Here is a 27,964-nt window from a genome sequence, read left to right as displayed (position 1 = left end):
GGGGGGAACTTGAGGACTGGGGAGTGTCACCCGCGGTGCGGAGCGCTGGAGGAAGGACGGCGCTGAGCCCCTGACAGGTGTCTCCGTTGTAAGTGCCCTTACGCAGTTAACTCGAAGACTCACAGACTTAGTGTTTGTTATTGCTGCTGCGATCTTCAGAGATGATGTTGGCAGAGCAAGCCCAGAAGTGGTTCCCAACTCACGTGCAAGTTACGGTCCTTCAAGCCAAAGGTCTGAAGCCAAAAGGTAAAAATGGCAGCAACGACGCCTACACCATCATACAGCTGGGCAAAGAGAAGTACTCCACCTCGGTGGCTGAGAAGACCCTGGATCCCATCTGGAAAGAAGAGGCCTCCTTCGAGCTCCCTGGATTACTCATGCAGGAGAATCCAGAAAAATACATCCTGTACCTGATTGTCATGCACAGGTCGCTGGTGGGGCTGGACAAGTTTTTGGGACAGGTGGCGATAAGTCTGAATGATATATTTGAGGACAAGCAAAGAAGGAAAACCGAGTAAGTGATGGTTGTTGGTTTTTTTTCATTGCATTTTCTGTTCGTTGTTCACCTGCACATGGGGAGGGTGGGAAGTAGTAGCCTTAATGTAAACATATGTTGAAATGGGATTAGTATGCTTCTTTCTGCTGTGGTGTGTGTTCAAAGACCCTGACATACACGGTTATGTCATTGCAGCCTGACCTCTTCCAGAGAGCTTTACTGTAATCACAGTGGTCTCTCTGCTCGGGGAATGACTGTCAATAACATTAACGTTTTTTGACAAATTCTTGGGTGCAACATGAATTCATGTTTTTCTAAAGATTCTTCCTTGTTCTGCTCAGGGCCATATCCTCATGCAACTCCTACCTTAGTTTGAACCATATTTGAGACTCGGACGCCCTTCGAGCCTGGTGCTGTTCTCTTTAAAAATGTTTTCTATCAATTGCTGCAACCAAGCATCTTTAAATATTTTATGTTTCTGTTTTAGTGGTCAAAGAACTGTGACTTAATGCAGGCTTACCGCAGCGCTTTTCTCATCCTCATTAGTCTTAGGCTGAGATCCTTCACACTGCTCTGGTCAGCAGGCCTCAACGGGGAAGACTGAAGAGAATTTTCTGCTATTGTAGTAGCCTCCATCATTACCTTCATATGTCTTTGTCTAATAAAGTTGCTGGCACTGGAATAGAAAAAACTAAGAAAAGGCATCACTGCATTTTACTGGGCTGAACTGTAAACATATCTAACTCTTTGGGTTTTTCAACTAAACAAGTAAAATTGTTATAATTTCCAGTGAGAACATGGTTGCAGAAAGACATCGGGTACCACTGTAATTTACCCTCCAAAGTGCATGGGAATAAAGTGTAGGTCAAAGCGTACTGGAGGCATGCCTGTGGCTCCATCATTTGTGTTTGGTTTAACAATGCATGTCCCACAGAAGTAGTCTGAGAACAGCATGGAGACCTCCAGGCTCACTCTATGTTGGCAGTGACGTATAAGCACTGACAAATCTTTCTGCTCCAGGTGTCTTTCCTCCTCTAGTGTCTCTTCAGTAGAGTAGAAAGGCCCCTGTGCCCAAATCTTAGCTGTTGAAATTAAAGTCTGTTATTTCTTCTGTTGGTGATGGTAGGTCTATGGTAGGATGCTGGCCTTTGCATCAAAATGACTGAGAGGTTAGCATTGTTTTTCTGTAGCAGACTCTGCTGGGGTGGTGGGAACCTCCCAACACATTTTGGAATGGGGCAGCTGGAGGCAGAAATGAGCGACACCAGCCAGGTCTTACTGATGAGACAACTGTTTCTGCAGAAACCATCTCAAAACCTGCTTCAGCTTATGTGCAAAGGCTGAGGTTGAAGAAGCACCGAAGACAAGTCAAAACTCTCTTTGCCCTGGTTGTTGGGAGTTGGGGTTTTTTTTGTAAACTAAGGTTTTAGTGAAACAGTATGTTTACTAACCATATAATAGGAAAGAACACGTCCATGCAGAATTGTCTTGTGGGTTCAGGGTCTGAATTATTACCTGAGGTATTATACTTCATAATTACTTATCTTTCTAAGGACAAGCTAGTTATCTTGATGCAATACATGGTAATGCCTGTAGCCTTAGGGTCTTAATTTCTATTTACACCTGATTCAAGTAGTTTCAGTGCTCTTTAGACATGCATCTTAAATATTCTTTAATCATGAGTTGTAATTAGCTTGCAAGTCAGTAGGCAACTGCCTCAATTTGAACACCTAGCTGCTCTACAGGAAAAAAAAAGGTGAATGAATCAAGTAGAAATGCTACTAACTGTAAAAACTTTGTAAATCCAGGCAGAAATATGTATTCAGAAACTGGAGGAAAAGATGTAAATTATTTATGTATTGCTGTGAGTAAGGAAACCTCTTTTCCCTTTGGGGAACCATAGGCTTTTGCATCAATTTTATCAAAAGTCCTATTGGTGTCTGTTACAAAGTTACTGCAAAAATTTATAAGTGGGGCAATTAACGTAGTCCTTGTGCTAGCCAAGTAAACATTCACCTCTCTTTGGTATTTCTCTATGAAGTTAGCTTCGTAAGGGCTTCTTAAGTGTTCTTTATTTTTTTTTTTAACTTCTTTCTCTGAAGTGTGAGAGAGGAACTCGTGTGATGTAGAAACCTGCAGCGGTGCTTCCCTGGACCACCGCTGAAATCACCAGGGCTCCCCAAGAAAGCTGCGCTCTGCCTGCGAGCTGTGCTGCAGAGGATGGGGGCCTGGGGGAGGGAATTTTTACAAACAGCCTGAGTCCTGTTTTCAGAAGTTACTTGAGCATTTAAGATCGCAAATCTTATTAAAAGTTGATGGGTGTTAGGCTTCTAGAGCTGAACAGCTGGGCTTGTAAAAGTCTTACACACGTGTAAAAGCGCGGATAGGTGGTTGGGGGGGGGATTCTGGCAGCACATACTCAATGTCGATTTAAATTCTTATGAGATAGGAGCCACTGAAAGTCCAGTTTTCCTGTCGGTGTCTTTAGCAGCTTGGAAACCTAGAAAATGCCCTTTTTGCAACTCACTTTTGCAGAAAATAAATGCGAGTCCCTAAGCGTTTAGGTGCCTTTGAAGAGGTGCCGTGGTTGTCTAGTTGCATGCCGTGGTGGAAGGCGTGCGTGCTGTTGCTGGCTCCTTTCAGCTCTCGCTGGAGACATGGATGCAATATTTGTACGTGTCTGTGGGAGGAGGGCAAACTTTCAAGGCTATATTTGCAAATGTGATCTCAAACAAAACGCTCTTTCTTCTTACTCGCCTTTTATTAAATCCTTTTTGATACAAAATATTCCTAGTCCTGTGTTGGCAGTAAACTAAGGGTAATATATATATAGGACCCGAAGACCTTCTAGCCGTGACTACGGTGTGGGAACTGAGATACCCAGTGCCTTTCAAGACCAAGTCCAATGTCTTTATTACCAAAGCATTCTGATGGTTGAAAGCTATAGTCATTGTTTCAGAAACACTAATCTGTTTTATTAAGCAATGTTTTTACTTTCAAATATGTTCAACAGGCTTGTGGTGTTATTAAATCCAGAGTTATTTTCTCATGTTGATGTAACCTTAACATTTCTTGCTTTGTTTGGGGATGAATGAGATCCAGTTATTTGATGAAGTGTCTATTGGTAATATTTCTACTTTTTAATATATTTAATAGCTTCCTCTTTCCAACACAGCTGTACATATGGTGCTGTAAGAGACAGACTCAAGAGTCACCAGGGTATTGCAAAAAAGATATTTAATATTCTGCACAATGCTGAACCCTGTCAGCAATTCCCTAGTGCTTTTTTAGTAAGGAGGTACGAGAAGTGAAGGCTACCAGCTGATTTTGAATTCCTAGGAAAACTGTGGGGTGTGTGACATTCAGCTTTTTGTGTGTGTGTGTATATATATATTTAATATTTCATAATGTGGAAGAAATAAATTTAAAAATTCACTGCAGCTTCAGAAACATTGTATTAGGGAAAAAATAATCTTGTTTTCTGTACAGCTTTTTTTTCTTGCTTTTAATACCTTAAGAAACATATTCTCTTCAGTAAAGTTTTCAGGCAGAGGCCTCATGATAGGATTTGCATGTCTTGTGTTCTGAAAAACTTAATTTCACACAGTATTTCATGAAACAAAGCAGTATATTTAATTTGATAGTGGAAATTTTCTACGTAACATCCTTTCTCTTTCTTTCTGAAACCGATTATTTTTTTGAATTCTTAAAAGTGAAAATTCCTGGAACGGTTAGATCCAGATGTGGCTCAGATGGTCTCTTACTAGGTCTCTTCCTGAGACCTCAGCCAAAGCATCTGCAGGATCTTCACTCGTTTTCTTTCTGCATTGGTGCAGAAGTGCCCAGCACACAGTGGTAACTTCACAGAGTTGTGTCTCTGGCATCTCTGCTGCGATGCAAACGGGCAGGCTCTTTTTACTTCTTCGGCACTTTTCTCCAGGGTTGAAACTAGGCTCCAGACGCTGAGAGATTTTACTGAGGGTATTTTTAACAGTTCAAAAAAGCTTGGGAGACACTGGTTTATTGGAAGTGTATTTAGCATAACTTTTCAGATCTTAGATTTCTGACATGTTTGGATATTTTTTTTTGGTGGTAAAATCCTGTGGGGTTTTTTTAATTCATCCCGAGAAATCCATGACAATGTTTTTGGTCTGCTGCTGCAGAATAAATATACCTCTTTTGCTCTTACAGTGTAAATATAAATTATGATCAATTAATTTATTGTTTTAAAGGATATATCAATTTTTGATACCATTTCTATTCAGTTACAATTCATAGTTGCCTTAACAGTACTACTGATCTGATGATGCGTAACATGGAATAAAAAAGTACTCATCTACTGACATGTCTTAATTTACTGAAGTATTTTTCGGTAGCTTTTTCTTAACAACTGTGCTTATTTTTTTTCTTCAGTGTGCTAAGAGATCACAATGATAGAAGAGCAAATTTCCATTGTCTGTCACTAGGATGTTACTTATTTCATCTGCATTTGCTTTGTCCTTGTTAGTCTCTAATTCTGCAGTATTTATTGTCCACTCCTTTACTAGACGTTCAGCTGATGTAACACTTGTCTGGAATGTTACACGTTTGAGGGGGGCAGATGATGGTAGAATTATTTCTGAAGAAAGTTTTGTTGGAGGAGATGTTTTTTATTTGTGACTTCACCTTCTCTCTGGTTCTACACACACACGCCCCATAGACATCCCCCAGCCCCAAATTGCAGCAGTGCTGTAAAAAATGCTTATTTGAGCATAGTACAGTAAAGGAATCTTGGCCGTATCAGAGATGTTTCTTCTTTGCTTACATTGACTCTATAAAATAGTCAAAGGCAGCTTCTCAGCATAGAAACAAATAAAAATTAAATAGCTAAAAAGAATTAGCGATTGACAGGGTTCGATACCCCTGTGTTGTAAAGCACTTATCCTCTCGTGCTGCCAAGCTTCCTGAAAGATATGAGAATAGTGTGACTACCCCCAAATCAATGTGACAGTCTCCTTCTTGGGTATGGACAGGATCTCCTTTCTTGTGCCATTGCCCTGTCCTGTCTCTGTCATCTGTAGCAACATAAGAAAGAGGCAATTGCTCAAGTAGGTGGCTTTGAATGGAACTTGAATTATGAAGAGCTACTAGTAAACAGATAGTATGATTGTCAAGGACTTGGTGGTTAATGACTAGTGCCTCTTTGAAAATACTCCTACAAAACATTATAAACATTATTTACAAATATTTGAGTCTTAAATAAAAACATGCATTTTATGTGGCAAAAGTAGTAGTGAAAATGGCAGGCTGTAACAGAAATTATCAAAGTGTGGTTAAAGTAAGAGAAGAAACTCGTTCCACTCAAAAATGGGAAGAGTAGTAACTGTGAAAGTTGTCAAAGGCACAGAAATAATGAACAGCCTGGAGGATCCATAGAGATTTGTGCTATTATACCTCCTTTGTGGTACCCACTTAGTAAAGGTGAAAACTGAAGTGAAGTTAGTAGTGAGGAACTGAAGAGAAGGATAATTAGTGAAACAAAATGTTGAGCCCACTTTTAGCCTTAATAGTAATACTTTGAAATAATCTAGTAATAATCCCAGCATTTACATTTCAACAACAAATGCAAGCACATCCTCTGAGTGAGTCGTAATTCTGAGTCAGAGTCTGAGTGCCATCTGGACTGAAATAGTTCTCCATTTTCTGTGCTCACACATGCTTGCACACACACATTCGGCTGAAATAAATGGTCTTCAGTTATTTTGTTTTTAAAATAAAAGATTTCAGACATAGTCTTTAGCCAAAGTAATAAATGAACCAGCTAAGACCACTTAAGTCCTTTGATTCTAGTTGGTGTTCGCTAACCCCTTAGTAGGGATGTTGGGATAGGTGTCGGTTCCCATATGTTTTGTGATGTTATGATGTCACTCTGTAATACTTATTTTTAAAATCTACTTTATGTATCTCATTTCAGTTGCCTTCCAGAAAGTAATAGTATTCATCTTTGTGATTGTCATCGCATATTTAAATAAATAATCTGTTTTCATCCTCACTTTCCTTCATAGATAATACAGTCTGTGCGCAGCCCCTTGCCTTAGTTTTCCTACTTGTTGACTTTTGGGGCAGACTTTTGGTATGGTATTTGTGTGGTTTATCACAAAATGTACTTCAAAGTGCATTTGCTCCTTATGAGAATGTTAAACAGTTCTGGGCTTTGGATGTTTTTTATCCATTAGCTGTGGACTTTTATGTTGGTGGGATTTTGAGAAGCAAGTTTCTTCCTTATGTCTAGCTTGAACGTAGTAATCTAAGATGAGAAAGTACTTTTTTCCTATGACAGCTGATGGATCTATCATTGGGATTTCAATGGTCTTTTGTAGGGTAGTTTTAGAAGTACCCACTGATGTAGAAGATCACTGTGTAGCAGATGAAAGTTTCTTAGCAGATCAGGATGCTGATTTTACTTCTAAAAGCAAGGTTAGAAGCCTTGTGGATGCTGTGGTTTATGTGGCTTTTTGCAGAATTCCTCCAGTAATTTGTGAATTGAAATCAGGATTTTGCAAACATCTTTGGGTGCAATCTAATGATTCCAGCAAAGTGAAATTAGGTGAGCCCAATAGATACTTCTTGGTAGAGTGAAGACGGAGTGGCATATTTGCAAAGCCCAAAAATGAGTGGGAAAATCCCTTCTGTAGTTTCCATCTTTGACACTGACAGGAAGATGGAGTCAGAAGGTTATCTGTCATGCACAGGTTGAACATGATGGGTAGAAGACTTCTTATTCCCATTGGAATTGGTAGACAGGTGGTTTTGGAGGCAGCTAAGGTTTTAAGTGTACAATTAAAATTAATTACACTATGTAATTAAAATTACACTGTGTAATTACATAGTGTTTTTTCTTACGTATACTGTTATTATTTTACTTGCCTATCCTGTCATCCTGTCCTGCTCACTGTTACATGCTGAGCAGAGTAAGTTCAGGTGGCCAACTGCTAAGTCGTGGAACTGTCAAATTCTGGGGCAGATTTGGAGTATAAGACACAATGACATCAGCTTCCAGCTATTAGGAGAAGAGAAGCAAGGTACTGGTTTCAAAATATTTGTTGACTGCAGGCTGAAGGGTGCACTGAGAGTAATGTTACTAAAGAAAAGTGAGTTGGAAAAGTTAAATTAAAAGTTGAAAAACTTAAATCAGAAAAAGGGAAGGAAAAGAACGGCATGAGGAAATTGTGTTGGAAACATCTTTGCAGATCACTAGCTATTGAGAGGGAATAGGCAAACTTTTTAGCAGTTCCTTCAGCTTTCTCCTTCACTCTTCCTGTCTACATTTTCTAAGCTAAAGTGTTCATTACTGTTAATGCTACACAACTTACTGTCATAGTATGTGGAAGATGGTTCCTGTCTTTCTTAGAAATAAGAGAGTTTGCTTTTTCCACCCCTGTTTGTAGGTATGGCCAGAATTATTTTTTTCATTGTTAGAAAATAACCAAACTTCCTAAGAGATGGGTTTAGTTTTTCAGGGCTGACTCGGCAGCAGGAATTCTTTCTATTTAGCCTTGAATCTGGATTTTCTCTTTACATGTTCAAAAAAACCAAACTGTTGGCATTGCAGAGTGGCAATTTATATAATTCTGAGAAAATAAAAATGATTGGAAACCTGTGCAAGTCAGGTGAAGCCCATTAGTGCACTCAAAAACAGATGAGAAGAAGCAGCATGGATTGTTCTGATGGAAACCATAGGGGAATAGTTGAAATTAGAGGGGGTATGGAGGACCTTGTTCTACAGTCCATTTGAAGGTGAGAGCAAGAAGTATGAATGTGATTCAGAAGGCAATAGGGCTTCCTTTGAAGTTGGAAAAATTTGCCAGACTTTGTACAAGGTCTGTTTAAATAAAGACTGTCTGCAAGACTGGATGTAATATTTGGTTATTAAATAAAAGGGCATCTGCTCTCATAAAAGCCACCCTGTTTTGTTCATGTATGTTATTGGCTATTTTCCTACTTTGTACAGGCTTTCGATAGAATAAGCTCATGGCAGCCTGACAAATGGAGCATTTATTGTGGCTAAAAGTACTGTAAACAAAACCAAAATAGCAAGTTTTATTGGCTTTTATAATACATTACAATTTTTGAAATTGGCAGTGGTATAGTGGAATTTAGTATTTTAGGACCCAAATGTTGTTATCTGAAAACAGTGGACTTCATTTTCCAGCTCTTTTTTCTATTACACAGAGTGCTGTTTTTTCTATTTGTTGCTCACGCCCATGTGTTGCAGAAACAAATTCTAATAAGAAACACTTACAGCCTCTGTTGCTCCTTCACATTGCCTGCATTTGTTCTCATCTGTTTAAAAAAGTAATTATTTACTTTTGAATTTGAAGAAAATAATAATTTGAGTCTGCTTCTCATATTGTCTTGTTACGAGCTGAAGCATCTGGAACCTTCATAATAACTAAAACAAGACAAACTCTCCAAGGTAACAAAGAAACCTCCTTGAAATGATGATGAAAATTAAATATCTGGGTTTTATACAAAGATTTGATCCAGCAATCATTATTCAAATAGAAATTCCATTGAATTCCAGAGGAATCTTGCTGGAGTAAAGACTTTATGATTAAATTCTATTGGAATCAGTGGTAGTATTGAAGTTGGTCCCAGCAGGTATGAGGTCCAGTCCCATAGGACGTTATGTGCACTTCTTAGGGTGAGGAGAGTTTTTCCCAGCTGAACTCCTTGTTAGTGTCAAGTTCTTCAGACTTGACTTTGAAAACAAATGTACAAGCTGCAAAGACAGTGTATTAGTTGTGTGTTGTAATTCTCCCCTTCAGATCTGGTGAATGTCAAAATAACATGGAGGTATGCCAGTTGCAGGTGAGTACTGATAGTAACACAGGGTTGTTGATTCATGATAAGAATGTCAATAACTGGGTTAAATTAAGCTTTAAAAGAAAAGGCTTCCTTCCACTCAGCAAAAGCTGAAGAATTTATCTCTTGATACTGTTCTAAACTAAGTTAGCATGTGTCATACATCAGTTTAAAGTTTTGCTAATTCCCAAGTAACATAGGAAGTTTCAGCTGTCTTACCAGGGTAAGAGTCTTAATGTTTGAGACCTGCGAGGGGAGGGAACGTGAAGAGCAACATGTTCTCTTATACTGTAGCCTGATCCATTAAATTTGAATGTCAAATAGTGAGGTCCTCTTTGCCTGTTAAGCCTCTAAAAACACTCAAAAGTTTAAGCTCAATGTCTGTCTAAGGAATCACAGTGATGACTTGATGTCTTTCTCAGTTTCACAATGGGTTTTGTTTTTGGGTTTTGTTTTGGTTTGTTTGGGCTTTTTTTTTTGCACGGGCACTACCTATCTGAGCAAGGGCTTGCTCATTAAGGTTCTGTAGTGTTCTGGGGTTTTTTTTAAGAGAATTTGTGAATACATTTTCTTTTAAAGACAAGATTTGGAGAAAGTCAGCTTTCTTGTCTTCCAGTTACTGCTGTATTATTATCACAAAAAAGATTTACTCTTGGTTCTGTTGTGTGCGGGTTTTGTAATGACTCTACAGATGACTTAAAGTGTTTCTGGAATCAGTTACCAAGAAGTGAAACGTTATTAACTAAAAGGAAAAATGATCCATCTTCTTCAGGCAAGTAATGTTTTAGGCTTTGCATTTCAGTAAAATACCTAAATGAAGTTACCTCCCAACAGAAGAAAAACTCCTTTCCTAAAGGCTTAATTGTCTTCCCAACAGTTTGAACTTCTGGATCTACTGGTCTGAATTCATATTGTCCAGTGCTGGGACAAAGAAAGTCTGATTTCTTAATTATTCTACTTTAATAGAGGATATAAAATCTTTTGGACATTACAGAGTAACAAAAAAAGTCATAAAAAGTCACAACACTCTTTATCCTTTTTTTATTTCTTTGTTGGGTCACTTACAGAAGTATTTTTTCAACAGCTTTCCAGAAAATGGTATCTCTGTCTGAAAATTTGGTTTGAGCTGTCGCCTTTAAAAATATTTATGAAATCAGAAAGGAAATTGAGGGTTATTTTTTTTTTCCTTTCCTGACCTTGTTTTCTATATTTGGCAGTATTGAATAATGTATGTATGTATAACTGCATAATCAATTTTGCATCTGTGCTGATAGGCTATTTCATTTCTTAGTCTCCAGTTCAAAAGTTACTTCATTGTGATACTGCACCATTGCATTAGCACATGTGTTTGCATTTCTTCTGGCAGTGGGATTAGAGAACTTTTTTAAGTAGGAAAACACTATGTGTGAGGAGTGTTGAGATGGGATTGTCTGTCAGTCATTCATTTAGGTGAAGGAAGATTGAGCCGTAATTCTACTAATGCTGCGATGGGACAATGGAGCACATTAGGGAACGAATAAGACACTTTGATAACAATTAAGCCTTTGCTGGACCTGGCAAAAAATGCACACTTGTTTTTTTTTAAACAGATGGTCACACCTTTGATCTGTTTTTCAAGGTAGAGGGGTTTGTGTCATGGTTTCAGAGGCTGTGGAAGTATTTCTGACTGGTGACCTGCAAAAGAAGGGATGTTAAGATACACATGCTGTTCTGTCACTGGTGCTTATGGAGTTGCCATCAATGTTAGTAGGGGTTGCAGTTGCAGAACTGAAATGGTAGTTGACCCTTCAGGGGTCTCAGATATTTATTTGCTAGTGCAGTTGATGTAAATGTTAATCAGTGTTTAGAAGGAAAGGACAGAGAGGGAAAGATGTCTGCTAGCCTGTAAACCAGAGAAAAATCAAAGGAGGAAAGGTTAGTACATGAAATATTTGCACATAGAATACATTCAGGTAACGTACACCACTGTTAAATTAAGGCCACTTGAAAAGTATCAAGTGTTCATTTAGAAAAATAAAATGTATTTATAATGAACATTATAACCAAAATGTATTTATAATGAACATTTGGTATATCTGTTTACAAAAGCGAATTTGTGAGCCTGTTAGCTTGATGAAGTTTAGCCAGCTTCCATGGACTTTGGTTGTCACTGCAGATAAACAGTGCAAAGAGCCTTGTGCTTGCTTAGTTGTGAAGTTTTCTCTTCAAAAGCAAATGTAGACAAAGATGTTTTGTGGTACAGGAATGTTTTAATACTTGGTATGGAGTTTGGTTTTCATATTCTAAATTATACTAGCCAGATAGATGCATTAACTGACTAACCAGAGTTTAATGACGAGCCTCCAGAAAACACAACTTAACTTGCTCTTTTTCTCCTTCAAGGTGGTTTCACCTAGAGTCCAGACAAGGGAAGAGAACTAAAGACAGAGGAGAAATAAAGGTCAATATTCAGTTTATGAGGAATAACATGACAGCAAGTATGTTTGATTTGTCAATGAAGGACAAAACCAAATCCCCTTTTGCTAAGCTAAAAGACAAAATGAAGGGTCGAAAAAATGATGGGACTTTTTCAGATACATCCTCTGCAATCATCCCAAGCACTCACATACCCGATGCAAACATAGAGGTGTGTAGTGGTGAAGTACAAATGAAATCAAAACCAAAAAAACCTTTCCTTTTGGGACCTCAGCGGCTATCCTCTGCTCATTCGATGTCAGATTTAACAGGATCACATGTCTCCTCAGAAAAAATAAAGTCCAGCACAGTTGGCTACTCTCATCTTTTCAGGCGTCAGCTAGAATCCTTTGGTTCGGTTGATGAAGGTGGTAAGTAAATCTCATACTAAATCTTGACCTTTATAATTACAGCTGATTGCTATTAGAGCATTCAGAAGTCTGTTCATTTAGTTTATGAAGAAATTACAAGGCAAAAAAATTAAGAATTACGACTGGCCCATTTTTTTTCACTTCCATTAGTTGGTGGCAACTCATAAATGGTGTTTCAGAGCCTAAAGAATAAAGTTGGTCATAATTTCTGTTAATTCATATTTTTTCTTCTTCAATCCTCCTTTGAGTGTATGTTGTAGTGAAATGTTGCATTCTGGAGGGAACTGTAGGCAAAATAATGTCTTGTAAAGAAAAAAGTTTCTTTAGAAAGTTAAAAACTCTCATCAAAGTTTTAAACTTATATGAAGGACTGAAAATACTGTTAATTGTTCAAAGTTATTATGCAGCAATAGACTATTGTCACTGTCTGGAATGGCAGTCTAGTCACAGCTGTCTTCTTTGTAGAACTGTTTTCACACAGGAAACAAAAGTTTGCTGTAATGTCTATCCATAAACATTTCTGGACCAAGAAGTCAAGGCCACAGCTGTTGGGTTTGGTGGTGGGTTTTTTTAACATAGCTTAGTTACTTGGCAGTGTTTTGAACTGCGACTCAGTTGCAAAGCTTCTAGACCTTAAGCTAAAATGTGTTCTGTGCATGTCATAAACTATGATATAACGTCTCATTGATAATATACTAATGACAGATTGTTTGCAGGGAGTCTAAAATCTCCACATAGAAGGACATTAAGTGTTGATACTTCTAAAATGAACCAGCTTGACAGCACAGTTGATGAAACTGCACTTGAAGCACAAAATGACCCGTTTACCAATGTGAGTGCTTCGTTACCCCAAAAATTTGCTACACTGCCAAGACAGAAGAACCCGTTTGAAGAAAGCCCAGCAACGTGGGATCAGAACATCAGTCTGTTCTCCAAACCCCTCGAAATCAGAAAAGAAATTAAAAAAGAGAAAAAAGAGAAAGTTAGTCTTTTTGAGAGAGTGACTGGAAAAAAAGATAGCAAGAGGTCAGATAAAATTAGCAACGGGGGATCAGACAGTTCTACTGACTTGAAGTCACCTAGTGCGTTTGGTGAAACTCATCAGGAGAGTTTTGATTACGATTCGACTAACCCGTTTATGACAAGCTTCAAGCCTACGAGCATGTTGGCATCGTCAAGGTAGGTATTTGCTGTGTTTCCATCTGATATCTTGAACATGTTGTATAAATGAAAAGTATTGAGGAGCACAGACTTGGTGTTTTATATATGTTTATGTCAACTCTTATCTGTTTCTAGTAAAAGCTGTGAAATTTTTTTATATGTCTCTTCTTATTTCATTCTGAAATAACATATTATTAACATGTACTGTGAATATTCTTGTGTTTGTGGAAGGGATGGGTTTCAGAATGGGTTCTTCCTGCAAGTCATCCCTGTTCACTGAACACCCATTGCTAACTATTACAGTGCCCAAAGTCAAGGTTTTAGAGAGAAAGGTTTCAAAATATCCAAACTGGAATTTTAATCTTGTAAAATAAATCCTTGTTTTAAGTGAAAACATGGCTCTAACAAATTTACCTTTCCCTATTTATTAATTCCTTAATTGATGACACAGTAATATTTTCTTTTTTTAAAAAATTGTTCTTATTTTTCATTAAGATTTTAGAACAAATTGATCTCATTGTACCCCAAGTCAGTTTCATTCTTTGGATAAAATGCACGCGTTCCTCATTTAAACTTATAATTTTCTCAACAAAAATAATCATGGATGTGAATTAGATAAATTAACTGAGATGGAACTGTGATAGAAAAGATTTGGTTCCTAGAAGCTCAGTGAATTCAGACTTCAGTGAATTATCTTCTTAGCGTCTTCTACAAGCCAAGACAGTTCCTAGTGTCTTGAATAACATGTTTACAGAGCCTTAGAATATTATTTATTTAATAAAGGATTTCTTTAGATTAGAGTAAGGTTAGAATGTAGCTTGGTTTGTCAGAAGTTAAAGTCCCATTTAAATAAGCTCCTTTAAAGAGAAGTAATTTAAATAACAATTAAAATTACATAGCATTTAATTTTTTTTTTAAATGAAAAAATGCATTCAGGCAGATGCTAGATATAAGTAGTGAAATCTTTTGAAGTTCTTGAATGCAGCAGATCTTGATAAATATAAATCTTTAACGGTAATCATGATGGAATTTTTTTTTCCTTTATTTTGTAATTAAAAAGCTCATCACAGTGCCCATTCAGAAGGACTCTAGTTATTTGTTCCCCGTCTTTGTATGAGGCTTTTACTAGATCTTGACTTCTATGTAAACATAAACTTTTGATAAGACAATGTTTTGTTTTCAAAAAGCCAAAAATAGTAAACATTTTGACCTTTTCTATAAGACAGCTGTTACAGAATATCTAGCTTGCCATAATTTAAGTTAGAAGCTCTCAACTTCTTTATGCTCTGGTATTCTGTTCTGTGGGAATTTTTCAGAACAAGTTCACTTTCCTTCCAGTGAATCTTGTACACTGATGTTCTTTTGAAGTAAAAACTAATGCAAAATGTGCATATTTAATGAGTTTACAGTTTAAGTTTACCTTTTATCTGTGGAGGATTTGTTGAATAGAATCTATTTTTAATTTTTTTAACTAGTAATACTGTGAAGAAAGAGTTGTATAAATCCGTGGGCACAAAATAAATGAGGTTTAGTAACAAATTCAGTATGCAGAAAGCATGCACAGGGAATTTAGACTTTGAGACGCTTTCTGTTTACTCATAGTGCTGTTAAGCTTTTGGATGGCTACCATGTCAGCAAAGTAAACCAGGCAGTATCTTTTTATTAAGGTGTGTCCAAAATCAGTGTTTGTGAGTGGGTGAGGAGTTGGCTTTGCAAGTGCATTGTCCAGTTAACCCCACTTAGCTAAGCCTTTGAGTGATGGAACAGATCAGGGGCTTGTGAACTGCATTCCTGGCTGATGAAACTGAACTGGAAGGTGTATTCCAGGAGCATACTGGAACCACAAAGAGTGAAGAAGAAACCCCACAGCAACCCTCTTCCCCCTCCCTTGATCATATGGCCAAACTCATCTCCTTCATCCACAGTGTAAAGGTCAGGTTCTCAGCACTGATGAACCCATGTAAAGTTTGGGGGAGTTTGCAGTGACTTTGAGCTTTGGTTCTGTCTCGAGTCCATCCTAATTAATTGTGTTTGGTGATGTTGATTAAGCACTAATGCTGTGCAGAATGGCAGCTTGTAACAACATCACCTACCTGATGGCTGAGTTGCAGAACAGTTGCTGAATAGCCCTTCGCCTGGTTGTTAAGTGCAGACTGGCTGTATGGATGCTCTGTCAGTAATTACACTTATTTACTGATTAGAATAATGAGGAAAAATCCACATTCTCTGTGTTTTTCAGCTGATACAGAAAATACAGAAGTGGCTCAGGAACAGTTAGAGATTATTTTTTTTTTTCCTAAAATCAAGAAATAAAGCCAGGATTATTTGATGATGATGGAGATGATTTACTGTTACTTTTTATGGTTATTTCAAGAAGGTTTAAGAAATATTTTGGAAAAGTGAAACAAAAGCCATTTGTGTATAATGCTAGTTGCCAGGAAAACCCAAAATATGGACCCCTAATTTCCGTTAATATCTGCTCTGGCAAAGGCTTGTTCTGTGGCTTTGGCTAAATCCCTTAGTCTCCTTACTCCTGGTGTGTCAAATAGGGATGATATTTTGTTACCACTTACAAATGCTGAGTGGATAAATTAGTATTTTGTAACGATTTTATAGATAGGTTTTTACATAAGAGTTCAGATTCAGAGGTTTTATTGTCTGGTGTAGGGGTAATACAGATATTTATGAGCTGATTTCTTGACAGTTTAAAAACGCTGCAGTCTCAGTGAAATGAGAAACCCTTTATTTGTAAATATTACAAAACCTGCTAGCTCCAGAGGATTTATGTCATACAGCCAATGAAGAATTTTTAAGCACACAATATGTCTAGTATTTTTAGCCAACATTTACCAGCAATAGTTTTGTCTTTGTGCTTTGGAACTCTTACCTAATATTACCTTAAATTGCACTCATTCTTAGAATTACTGCTATTGTCGTGGCTCTCAAGAGGTTAATTTGCAGTCAGGAGCCACGTGGATCATATTGAACACAGTTAAAGAAATTGAGGGTACTCCTGGAAAACAAAGATTGTTTTGTGCCATGGCCAAACCTTGTGCATCATTTCTCTGAAATTGTTTGTGTTTAGGAAAATACACTACAGTAGGTTAATAAACTGATGTGAAAATTTCTCAATTTACACCACTTGACAAGTGCTAAAAGAAAAGCATCTTTAATTTTAATGTGTTATTAGGACCTTTTTAGAGAGATTGTACGAGTTATTAACAAGGTCCTCTGAGACAGGAGACGGGTAATTAACAAGACCTACAGAAAGAGAGTTTAGGTAATTAACAAGATCTTAGGCACTGGACACAGGGAAACAAATAGTCTGATATTTAAAGCTGACAGGTTGTTACTAGTCTGATCAAATGCCAGATCAGGGAAATGAATTGATAGGTGTTTGGGAGTTTTCTAAGAAATATTATCTGTATTTTATATATAGATATATACACATATATAGAGATATACTCATATATAGAGATAAGCAATAGCAAAATACTTTTAAAGTACCACTTAAATGATCTAAGTATTGTTAAACTTAGGGAAAAGATAAAACCTGTGCCTACATACTGGTTATGCTTATCTCATGGTCTTGCAATGAGTATGTTACATTCTAAAAACTATTGAAGAGGGAATACAGGAGGAGAAAGAAACATGGATCTTACTGGCTTTCACTGTAACAACAATGAATAGTGCTCATATTTATAACATTAGTAATCAATTGGAACATAGATACAAAAATACTAATTTTTTTCTGTGTTCTTTTACTTCTTCAGCCTTTTTTTTTTCAAATTGCAACTTAAAAATATCCCCACCCTTAAAGTTATCCCTTTTGCATTTTCTTTGTCTGTCATTTCTGAATGTGGTTATTTTTCTTAGTGTCTCTCCCCCATACTGTCGTCACACTTCCCTGTGAGAGCTGCCTGCCTCTCCAGTGATGCCTGTTCTTATCAAACATTTAATAGGTCCATCCTTAGATTTGGGGGTGGGAGGAAGGGAGGTGCCATGAAAACATGAGCACTCATAACTGCAGTGTGTTTGGAGCATTTTATATTAGGTCTAAAAAAACAGCTGATGCCTCTTACATACAAATTTTTAATATTTCCTGAAATGTATGATGGTCAACTAGTCAGAGCAGCCTTTGGGAAGTCAGGGTGTTACTCTGAATCTCTAGGTTACTTCTAGTCACTTGAGCTGTGTTCATAGACCAGGTGCCTGGCTCTAGTCAGCTGCAGTTGTAAAGTAAAACCTGTTAGCTTAAACCACAGTGAAGATAAGTTATTAGTGCAATAAATTCAACATCATCAGGGACAAATGACTGTGAAATTATTTCAGTCTCGCCCATTACATATGATGTGCCAGTGGCTCAGTTACTGGCCACAGCTCCATTGGAATGACCCCCAGAAGTTGCCTGATGAGAGCAAAGGGTTGTAGTGGCTGTGTATTTCTTTACCCAGTGGGTCATCCTCTCCCTGTGTACAATGCAGCTCACTGTTTTTCATTTTTCTGTGCCTTGTTCAGAAATGTTGATCCCTAACAAGTTTATTACTCTGCCTGCTTGAGTAATAAAGTTGCTCTGACATTTTACTGTATGCTTCTCAGTCAAAAAATGACATCAGGTGAATGATGCCATTTCCAGAATTTTGTGTCCTCTGTCAGCATTAGCATGTCTTATTTTAAGGACAGTGTACTTCTGCACTGTTTTGCTTGAAATTAAAGGATTTTTTTAGGTCTCTCCTGAAATATGACTAGTTTTATTTCTAGTCAAATGTGATTATCTATAGGATAGGTAGATAGTCTATGATGGTTCATTAATTATCCTGTAGGCTACTAATTTTTGTTAATTCAGTGGGGTAAAGCTGTTGATTGAATGTTCTTTCAACAAAACAAATACCTTTAAATGTATATGAGAGGTAAGAGGAAATAACAAAACAAGCAGAAGTTATCCAAGAGTCTTGGTCTGTCTTGTGTTTATTAACAAATGCAGAAACTATATGCAATTGATGAACTTTTTTTTTTTTCCTGCTTCATTATAAGAACTAAGAATTAATGCTATTTTTTCAGGCTTTTAAAAATTATTCTGGAATTTTCAATACAATGTTTGACTTTAGGATTGGTTGATCTCTTTGATTAATCTCTAATAGCAGGGTCTTTTAGGGGAGGTGCTGGCACAAATTCTAGTATAAAAGTTCTTTAGTGGTCTCTTGAGGATAAAACTTCATTAGCTTTTTAGTCATAGCACAACTGCCTAGTAAAAGTAGGAATATTTAAATGCTTACAAGTATTAACTTTTTATGTAAAACTGTTGGTTTTTTTCTAGAAACGTAAAATAAGATTCAGTTGAACACACTGTGAGAGATCACTTTTAATTTTTAGAATGTCTTGTAAGTCCTGAATAATAAATGAATTTGCACAAGTAATGTATCCAGCAAGTACAAGTGCCATTGCTTTATGGTACTTCTATTTTTTGGAAGGAAAAGGCTAGAATTCTGGGGTAGAGCTCATGAATACAGCTCCATATGCATCCGCTTCCCTTCCTCTGTCTCCAGTAGTATCAAACACTTAAGACTTGGTCACCAGCCTATAGTGGAATTCAAGTTCATATGTTTTTAAAATGAAGGTGTTTATCCATAAAGCCAAAATTCTTTATTTTTAAAGTTTTTTTTTAATTGAAAGGTTTTTTTCCTGTATAGTTGCATTGTTGTGTTTCTACTGCACTCCATTCGAGATAGACGTGGGCTACAAGAGCAGAGTCTGCTCCCTTGAAGAGCATATTGTTCACAACCATTACTCAGACTGTATTCTGAAACTGTAACATAAAGAAGAGCTTTCTGCCATCGTCAAATGGCTCCTTAGAGTGCAGCAGTATACTTGTGAACAGACCATTTCCAAAGTAATCTATGTAAAGAATACGTAGCTTAAGAAGAAATGATTTGCAAACAAAAAGTGCCTTGCATTCAAAGTGCAGGGGTTTTGGTCCAGTCTCTCAACTCTTGGCTCAAGACTTAATAGTAATATTAAGAAATGGAGTGATAGCAACAAAACTTGACACTCTTATTATGTCCTCCTGGGGTTACAGAGACTCCAGAAAGCCTTGGAGCATGGCTTGACAGCAGGACAATTTATATAGTGAAGTGTCTTAAGTGATGTTCCCCAGAATCTGATTGGGAAATAAATGGTAATATGCTTACTCTATAGTTTCTTAGCTGCCAGACATGACAGTTATTCCTGTATAAAGTGATGTCTGCATTGCCAGGCACAGCAGGCTAATAATATTCTATGGAAAGTTTCTGAATTTCATTAACTATCTGATTTTATTTCGTTCTTTTGTTTTTCTGGTACATTGGTAATAACTTAAACTGTGTCCTGATATTTCAAGGTTTTCATATATGTTGTAAGAATCCAGAGAAACGCTTAAACAATGTAATAAGAATCAGTCCAAAGACTGAGAAGTAGGAACAGGAATAATATTTCAACTCAAATGGAAAAAGAGCATGGTAGAGCTTTGCTAATTACCTGCACATAGATGTTCCATGTTAAAGGAAAAAACCTGAAAGCTGATTGGTATAGGGGATAGTTCACATGATGTCAAGTTAACATACAAGATTTCAGTACTTTGAATAGTAGCAATTAATGTAAATATCCTAGTTTTAATTTCTAGTAGTGAATTGCTATTCATATAGCTCATACGAATAGCAAAAGATAACTAAAAAGCTTTTGCTCATAAGAAAATACAGCATAATTTAGGAGTCTGATTCCCATTCATTATGTTGTCAGAGTAAATGGTTCAGGCACTAAAATGTTTAAATCAGCTATAGGAAAGATTTTTTAAACATTGTTTTAATCTCTAGGCATTTAAAAGCTAAATATTTAAGCAGCCACTAGATCTAATGTTTGAATTTTTAACTACCATTAAACTTCAAAAGAGAAAATTACAAGCTCCAGTCATAAACTTGAGCTTGTAATACATCCTGAACTCCACTCTACTGTGTTGAAGTATCTGCACAAACTGCAAATGATCAGCACGCAATGTAAGTACTTAACTACCTCATAAAAAATAGGTGTTATTTAAAAAAATTGAGTTTCATGTAGTTCTAATGAAATGTACTTAAGTAGGGAGAATAACAAGAAAGTATAATATGCTTGCTGTGATTATGAAACAGTCATCCAAACCACTCCACAGAATTAGCATTATGGTATAGTTTATACTGGTTTTATTTCTCATCACTTTTCTTCCCCCAGTAACATGGTGATAGCAAAGGGTTCTCATCTCAGGTGAGCTAAAATTGAAATCCAAGCTAATAAAACCCCAGAAAATGGATGAAACTTTAATATTCAGTAACAATGTACTGGTAAATAAAAAGTTATATCCATAGAAATTAAACAATGGTTATTATTTAAGCTGGGTAAAAGTATCTGGTATAAAGTAACATTTAAGGAAATTAATTGAATTCCCCACATGCATAAAATGGGGGACAAACTAATTGCTGTGCTAGATTGAAGAAATCTGTGCTTCCAGTGCCTAGGGGTGATGTAGAAGTTGGGTGGCTTGTTTGGTCAGTGCCACCTGCGTGATCCTGCTGCAGCTGATTTTGAATGTTTGGTGTAATTTACATCCCTTTCACTAGTTCCTTTATTGAAGATGGTTAGAAGGAAAGTTTATTGGTTGTAAGAGGGAAACTGTTAAAAATCATTATGAGACCTGGGACATCACCTTGAGGCCAGTGCAACTCCTCGGTGGTGGAGAAGGGGACTTGTCCTCTCTGAATAAGTGAAAGAGCTAGAAAATAAACTGATTCCTTGACATGACGGATGCAGGAGCAAGAATGAGCTCTTGTCAGTCAGCAGAAAGAGTAGAAGACAAGCCTGTTTGTGTAGGTTAGAAGGTATATCCAGTAAGGAGACATTACTCAGATGTAACAACACCTGGGAGTTACACACAGTGTGAATGACAGTTTGTACTTCTCAGAGTGAGTTGGCAAAAAGTCTGTTTGTTAGAAAAGAATCATCATTTTACTTCTAAACTCAGCAAATTTAGTTTAGGCATCATAATTGAAAAACAATAATTACAGAACCCCACAATGCCAGGGTTTTTTTCAGTCACTGTTCACAGTAAACTGCTTTAAAAAAAAAAACAAATGAAACTTTTCTTTTCCCAAGCTGTGAACAGCTTTTTAATGCTTCTTTTGCAAAAATTCCCTGCCAATTTATCAAACCCTGGGGAAGAAACAGAGATGGGACTGGAACTACTGATACTACAGTGAACTCTGATTGTAGCATGGTAAAAAAGGGCATTATTTGTTTTTAATTGCTTAGATCAATGATTGAATGCTCTTAGGAAGTAGAAGGAAGGGCTGCTCGAAGGAGCCTGCAGGTGGTTGTACAGCATGTGGGCTGTGGTCCTAGAGGTGTGTTTTCTGTAAGCTATTTCCAGCATCACATGAGATGGTAACTTTGGGGCTGTAAAGGTAGGGATGAATTTTACATTAAAAGTAAACGCCCTCATGAATTTGAGTTCACCATACATGCAACTCCCCCAACTGTATGTATCCATAATTTTACAGTATTTTCTTCTGAGGTATCACATGGTCCTTGGACAGTGAATTATGTGTCCAGCAGTGAGCGCCTGCATCTGCTCATGCTCACCTCAGGATGGGAGCGCTGGCAGGAATCCCTGTGGGGCTCCCACCTTTACCTAGCAGACAGTCTGATTTAAAAAATGCTATATGTAATCTCAGCACCTCTTTCTTCCTTGTGAAGCTGGATAAGCAGTGTATTTTGTACGTATCTCTTTAAAAATATGAGTAAGACCATTCACGGGGTTTGGGTTTTTATTGGTGAATATTTTATTTAATAGGGTTTTTTTTTTTGTGTTTGCAAGTACATTCATTGCTTCATGTGAAATACACAGATGGGCTTTTTGTAATTGCAGTTCTGCACTGATAGGGAAACGATTGCAGGTTTTTTAGCTAACAACAACAAAAAATATTAGCCCGTGTTGCCAGGGAATTATATTTCTACTTCTTAGACTCAGAACTACTGCTTTTCTTTTAAGCTGCTGCTATGAAATAGACTCCCAGAACTGATTTCCCAGAAACTATAAAGTCATTCAGGGCAATGAAAGATCTTGCTTTTTTAACCTTTCAGAAAGTCACTCAGTTGAGCAGTCAGGCCGTATTATTCTATATCTTGTCTAACATGAGGAAACAGTCCCGAAAGAAAGATATCCCAAATTAACGCCACACTTCGTTAAATAGAGACATTCTTGGTTTTCACCAAGCTAATTCGATCCAGTTCAGTTCACTCATTTTTTTTTTGTCCTGGGATCACAAAAGACAGCCGTGAATGAAGCGAGTTCATCATGTGTTTGACACATCAGTGTGAAACTAAAAGGAGGGCTGCGAGGGAGGGTTCCTGCCTTTAGCTTTGTAGACAATACCCGATGAAAGAGGCCCCCTCATTCAAAACTGGTCTCCAGCAAACGAGGCAGACTGCTGCAGATCACTGTTACAAACAGGTATAATGGGAATTAGCCAGAATTTCATTCATCAGACACCTCTTGATTTCTAGTTGTGACTGTTGGTGTAATCCAATCTTCCATCTAATATCCTCAGTCCAGCAGATGGTTTGTGGGACTTCTGTATGAGCAAAAGCTTTGCCTGCTTTGGAAATGGAAAATAATGTACAGAATAAAAAATAAAAATCTAATGTAAAAAGTAATTGTAATGTAAAAAATATTTTTTACAGCAAAAAAATTTATGGCTTGTAAACTCAGATGACAGAGTGATGGACAGTTACAAAACACGTTCCTTACTTGAAGCTACCTTTAAAATAATGAAAAACTGTAAACATAATTGTGTAACTTTTTGCATTATTCTGTCAACAAGCATCAGGCCTGACAGCCAGTATGTGTAATCTGAATAGTTAAGTCTTTGAGATGAAAGAATAATGACACATGTGGTGCTACCAAGTAAATAGTATTTGTTAGCCATAGACAAAGTGAACACAGTTTCAGATTTTCTCTCCAAACTTGCTATGGCAAGTGCATAAGAACACAGCAGCACAGATTTTAAAAGATATTTGCAAATAATTCCATCAACCTGAGAGACCAGTGGACCATTTCTTAGACCTGACACTTTGACAATGTCTGTGTTTAGTGACAGCTGCACTTCTGCAATTGAGGAAGAAAATATTATCAACGCAAGAAAATCATGAAGTAGCTTTTGCTTTCTGGATACATAGGATGATTGCTGGGTTTGTAAAGTCATAGATTGTTTTCTCAGTTTTAACAAATGATGCTTACAGAAGATGGCTTTTCAGCTCTGACTCAAGCTGGTGATCTCACTTGAATTTCTAAAGGACCTTTTTTTTCCTCTAGAAGCTGCCACGAAAGCTGGGAATGCACATTAGTCTGTGAGGGTTTGTTGTTCAATACTGATCTCATCCCAGGGACCTCTTTCCAGAATATTTCATTTAAAGTTTCTGGTTTTGCTTAGAAGCTTGAATGTAAGTCTAGAGAGAAGATTGAGGGAAGTCCAACCTGTAATATCCGTTCTTGGATTTTTAATTACTCATTCAAATTTTATAACAAAAGGAATATGAAAAATACAAAAAATAGTGAATATATGAAAGTTTCCATTAACTTTGGATATTTGCCTGTTTTTCAGAAGTTCAACAAACCAAGAAAGTAAATCAGATTAAATATTTTATAGCTGTATAGTACTTCTAGTAGATGTGCTGGTCAGATGAGAATGCACTGCTAATATTTGGGATTTTGGTTTTTTCTCCCCTCCCAGTTTTAATATGAATCCTTCCGGCATTGGAGACCTCAGGAAAACAATGGTGAGTTACGAAGTGTTGCGGAGAGGCATCAGTGAATGCCAGCTAGTTGGTGGTGTGGTGGGTGCAATAGAAGATATTATTCTTGTTTAAGGAAATGGGGGGGGGGGGGGTTCTTTTGGCAAATCTAGGAAATCAATACAGATTAGGAAATAAAGAAGAATAGATGATGTAGAGAAGAAGGGAAAAATGAAATCTTTGCACAGAAAATCAAAAGGAAGCTGTTGCTTTGAGGTATTTCAGATGACTGTGGAGAAGTGATGTTCAAGTGAGGAGCTGTACAGTAGGCAGTGACGTATTAGTTGACCTAAGAGGAGTGTCCTGTCGCTGTAGTCAGAGACTTGAGGACAGTCAATTTAGGTGGTCCATTAAAATGGAAATAATGACCTGAGACATGACAGGATTAATAACACAAATGATTAATGAACGCTCTCCCATAAACCACTAAAAATAGGAATGCTGGCAATTATTATTCAAAATACTCTTTTGACTCTAAAAGGACCGAGAATAAATTGTGTACTGAGAAAAGACCAAAAAATTTCCTATGCAGTGTCTTTGAAGGAAAATGTGGTCTTATAGAATTTGTTCTGTGAATAGATGAAATCTCTAAAAGTGGGTTTGTTTTCAATCTCTAAAATATATAGAAAACAATTTTCACAAGCAAATATGACTTTGTACTGTTTGTTTTCTGCTGGTTTATGTAAATGACTTGTAATAGCATTTGATGTTATTGTAAATGCCCGAGTTTTTATAATGTAAGTAACTGGTGGGAGATGTCAGAGTATATGAAGGCTGCCTTTGATCAGATAGTAAACTGAATTCTACCAGGCGGTTACTTAATCTCTGACAAGAAGCGACATCAAAAAAATTGATTTAACTTAGCAGCTATTGTCTGTAAAGTCACCATAATTACAGTTTCTATGTGCTTGCAAATGTACTACCTCAAATCATGCAATTTATTGCTGGTAAAAGCATCAGTTTAATTCTTTTAAGAAACAAGATGTGAATTGTTTTATTTAAAGGATTTAAAGGTGATAAAAGAAATCCTTGATGATTTTTTTTTCTTTTGGAATACCAGCTATCCTAAATGTCAGTTGTAGGATTATGAGGTGGTGCTCATTTAATACAAAATACAAATTAGGAGGAGAAGAAACTATATCTCAGCCATAGTTTTGAATGAAACCATTTGAATTCTTTTTTTTTTTTTTTTTAATATGCAAGATTGCTTTCTAAGGTGTTTGAAGTAATTTATTATTAGGTTCTGCAATAATAGCCCTCACCAAGTTATTATATTTCTTCCTTGTGCATCACATTTAGTAATTATGTTTGTATGTCTTCTACTCTGGTGCCAACACCTGTCTTGGAAAGCAGTGTTTAAATGGGAGCAGTAGCCAGTTGAAAGGGCAGCATGAGCTCTTTAAGGCCTAATTAAGAACTGAAAGGAAGATGAAGTAAGTAGGACAAAAGATGTGAAAGTAGCTTCGATGATATTCCCAGAGCAGAATTCCTCATTAGAACAATAAAGAGATGATCAGAGATTGCCAGGCCTTCATGTTACCAAGCTCCGTTTCCTCTGGCTGCCAGTGTGTACCCCAGTAGTGTTTTGGAGCTGTGACAGTCAGTCTTTGCCTAGCTTATTATTTAGAGTCTTTTTTTCCTTAATAATTCATTGTAACGTTAATTTTTTGTGATAAAGTTTTAGTAGCTATTTTTGTAAAGATATAATTGTGCCTTATACATTTCAGTGTCACTTATTTGCTCAAAATCAAAATATATAAAACCTAAATATAATTTTATCTAATTAATGTGATATCTTTTTTCCTCTCCCCGCTCCAGAGCTATATAGAGCATGTGTATGGCAAAACATTTTTAAAGCATATATATTACACACAAATTCCCAGTAAATTTTATATAATAATTGAAGTCATTATTGCATCTTAATTCCTGTTCCTTTGCCAAATCAGAAAATTAGGAAAACCCTGTATCTTAGACGTGGAAGTGTTAATGATGTCTCTTCCAACGTGTACAGAGATTTAGTCCCATAAAGAGAGAATTTTGCTTCCTTCTTGTAGAAAATGTGCTAAAATTATAATGAACACAAAGTGAAGTTATTATCTTTTCTATACTTGTTGGAAATCAACTACTAACCTATTTATAAATTTCACTGTTAATAGAGTGGGATTTATTGATCACTTACAATATTGTAACTTGATAATATAGTTTAAAATACTGGATACACATACATAAACATAACATCAAGTATCTCGTGAGTAACTCTTAAAGGCACACATTTTCAAGATGCACTATTAGAACATAATTGATGGAGAGAGGCTGATTGATCTGTCGTACTTCAGCCTATTTGCAGTGCCCCATCACTTTTAATTGGGTTTATTTGAAAACTTTGGCCGCCTGTATATTGTAGTGATTCAGCATATGCCAGTGTGCAAATCTGGAGCTGCATAGAAAGAAAAGGAAGGGAAAAGAACGAAGCATGGAAGAAGAATGAGTATGACTTTATTATGTGCTGTGCTCCCTAGCTGAGCAAGCTGTATCATTTTTAATGACATTTCTACTGTAAACAAAAGCTCTCTTATGTACTTCTCCTGCCCTGTAAGAGTTGCAGGATTTGAGGGGTATAGATTATTTTACTTAGAGGTTCCATATCTTTTAAATGACTCCATTCTGATTCCAGTAAGATTCACTGCTTTGCATATCTAAGAATGCCAATACTTTATAAACCAACTCTCACAACCATTTTCTCAGTTATACATTTCCAAATATTTCATAACCTGGTTAGCTAAGGTCACAGCTAATTCCACTTGACACAGAAGACAACATTCAAGTTTACAGTGTTTTGGTCATATGTTGCCCTTTGTTAAGGGGACTAATCTGTCCATCTCTGTTAGGACCTGCACTTTCAGAGTCATCTGAAATCATGACAGAAACAATTCCTATTGCTTAAATCTGGGTCCCCCCTGCTTGAAAGAGAGCAAACAAGAACTTTTAGTAGTCCATATTTCTGTCTTTGGGATGTAGGCCTTTTTTTCACCTGGAATTTAAAATTGACAGTTTTATCGTATGATTCAGAGACCAAGGCCTGGAGAACCACTGATGGTTGAAAATAGAATATGAAAGACAGTGAGGGCTGATGTCATTTAAAGCTAAGGAGATGTTTTGCTGTGATATGTTCAAAAGGTACTCAAGAAAGTTACAGTAGGAGTTTTCTCTTGGCCTGTAATTAATGTTAACACATAGTTGGTTTCCCAGGATAGACCTGATAACTGTTCTTGTGGTTACTGCTCCTATGGCCATTCACTATGTGTACAGCTCTCTGAGAGCAGTATTTTTCTCTGAGATGACAGCATGGGAAATGTTTTAAACCAAGCATCTTATTCCCAGTCATCTGCTCCAGTGTTGGAGGGAAAAACTCTAGAGCACATGGAGTTATGTCATCTATGAGACATTGCTTCTGTCAAGGGGCAGTTGTAAGAAACATGAAAAGCCATAAACCATCAGTTTGGTCAGAACACTGAACTATTTAATAAAATCTGGTGTTTTTTCTCTATAGGAAGGAAATCCTTTCGACGCCACCGCAGGATACCGTAACCTTACTTACGAAGAGGTTTTGCAGGAGCTGGTGAAACATAAAGAGCAACTTAAGAAGAAGGACACTCATATTCGTGAGCTTGAGGATTACATTGATAATCTGCTGGTTAGAGTGATGGAAGAAACACCTAGTATTCTCAGAGTGCCATATGAACCTTCTCGAAAAGCTGGCAAATTTTCCAAAAGTTAAGATAGT

General features: G+C 36.9%; 1 protein-coding gene across 1 annotated transcript; it reads left to right on the top strand.

The window, feature by feature from the left end:
- RAB11FIP2 (RAB11 family interacting protein 2) lies at positions 1–27,958 on the top strand (the record flags this gene model as incomplete). Its single annotated transcript, XM_084265092.1, has 5 exons — positions 1–514; positions 11,723–12,165; positions 12,882–13,344; positions 24,120–24,165; positions 27,731–27,958. The coding sequence occupies exons 1-5, from the start codon at positions 162–164 to the stop codon at positions 27,956–27,958; spliced, it is 1,533 nt and encodes a 510-aa protein (XP_084121218.1). The 5' UTR covers positions 1–161.
- Positions 27,959–27,964: the final 6 nt, after the last annotated feature.

The sequence above is a fragment of the Gallinula chloropus genome (genome assembly GCF_964237585.1).
Source record: "Gallinula chloropus genome assembly, chromosome: 5".
Lineage (NCBI taxonomy): Eukaryota > Metazoa > Chordata > Aves > Gruiformes > Rallidae > Gallinula > Gallinula chloropus.
The sequence above is the reverse complement of the archived record's forward strand: the minus strand, read 5'-3'. Positions and strand labels throughout refer to the sequence as shown.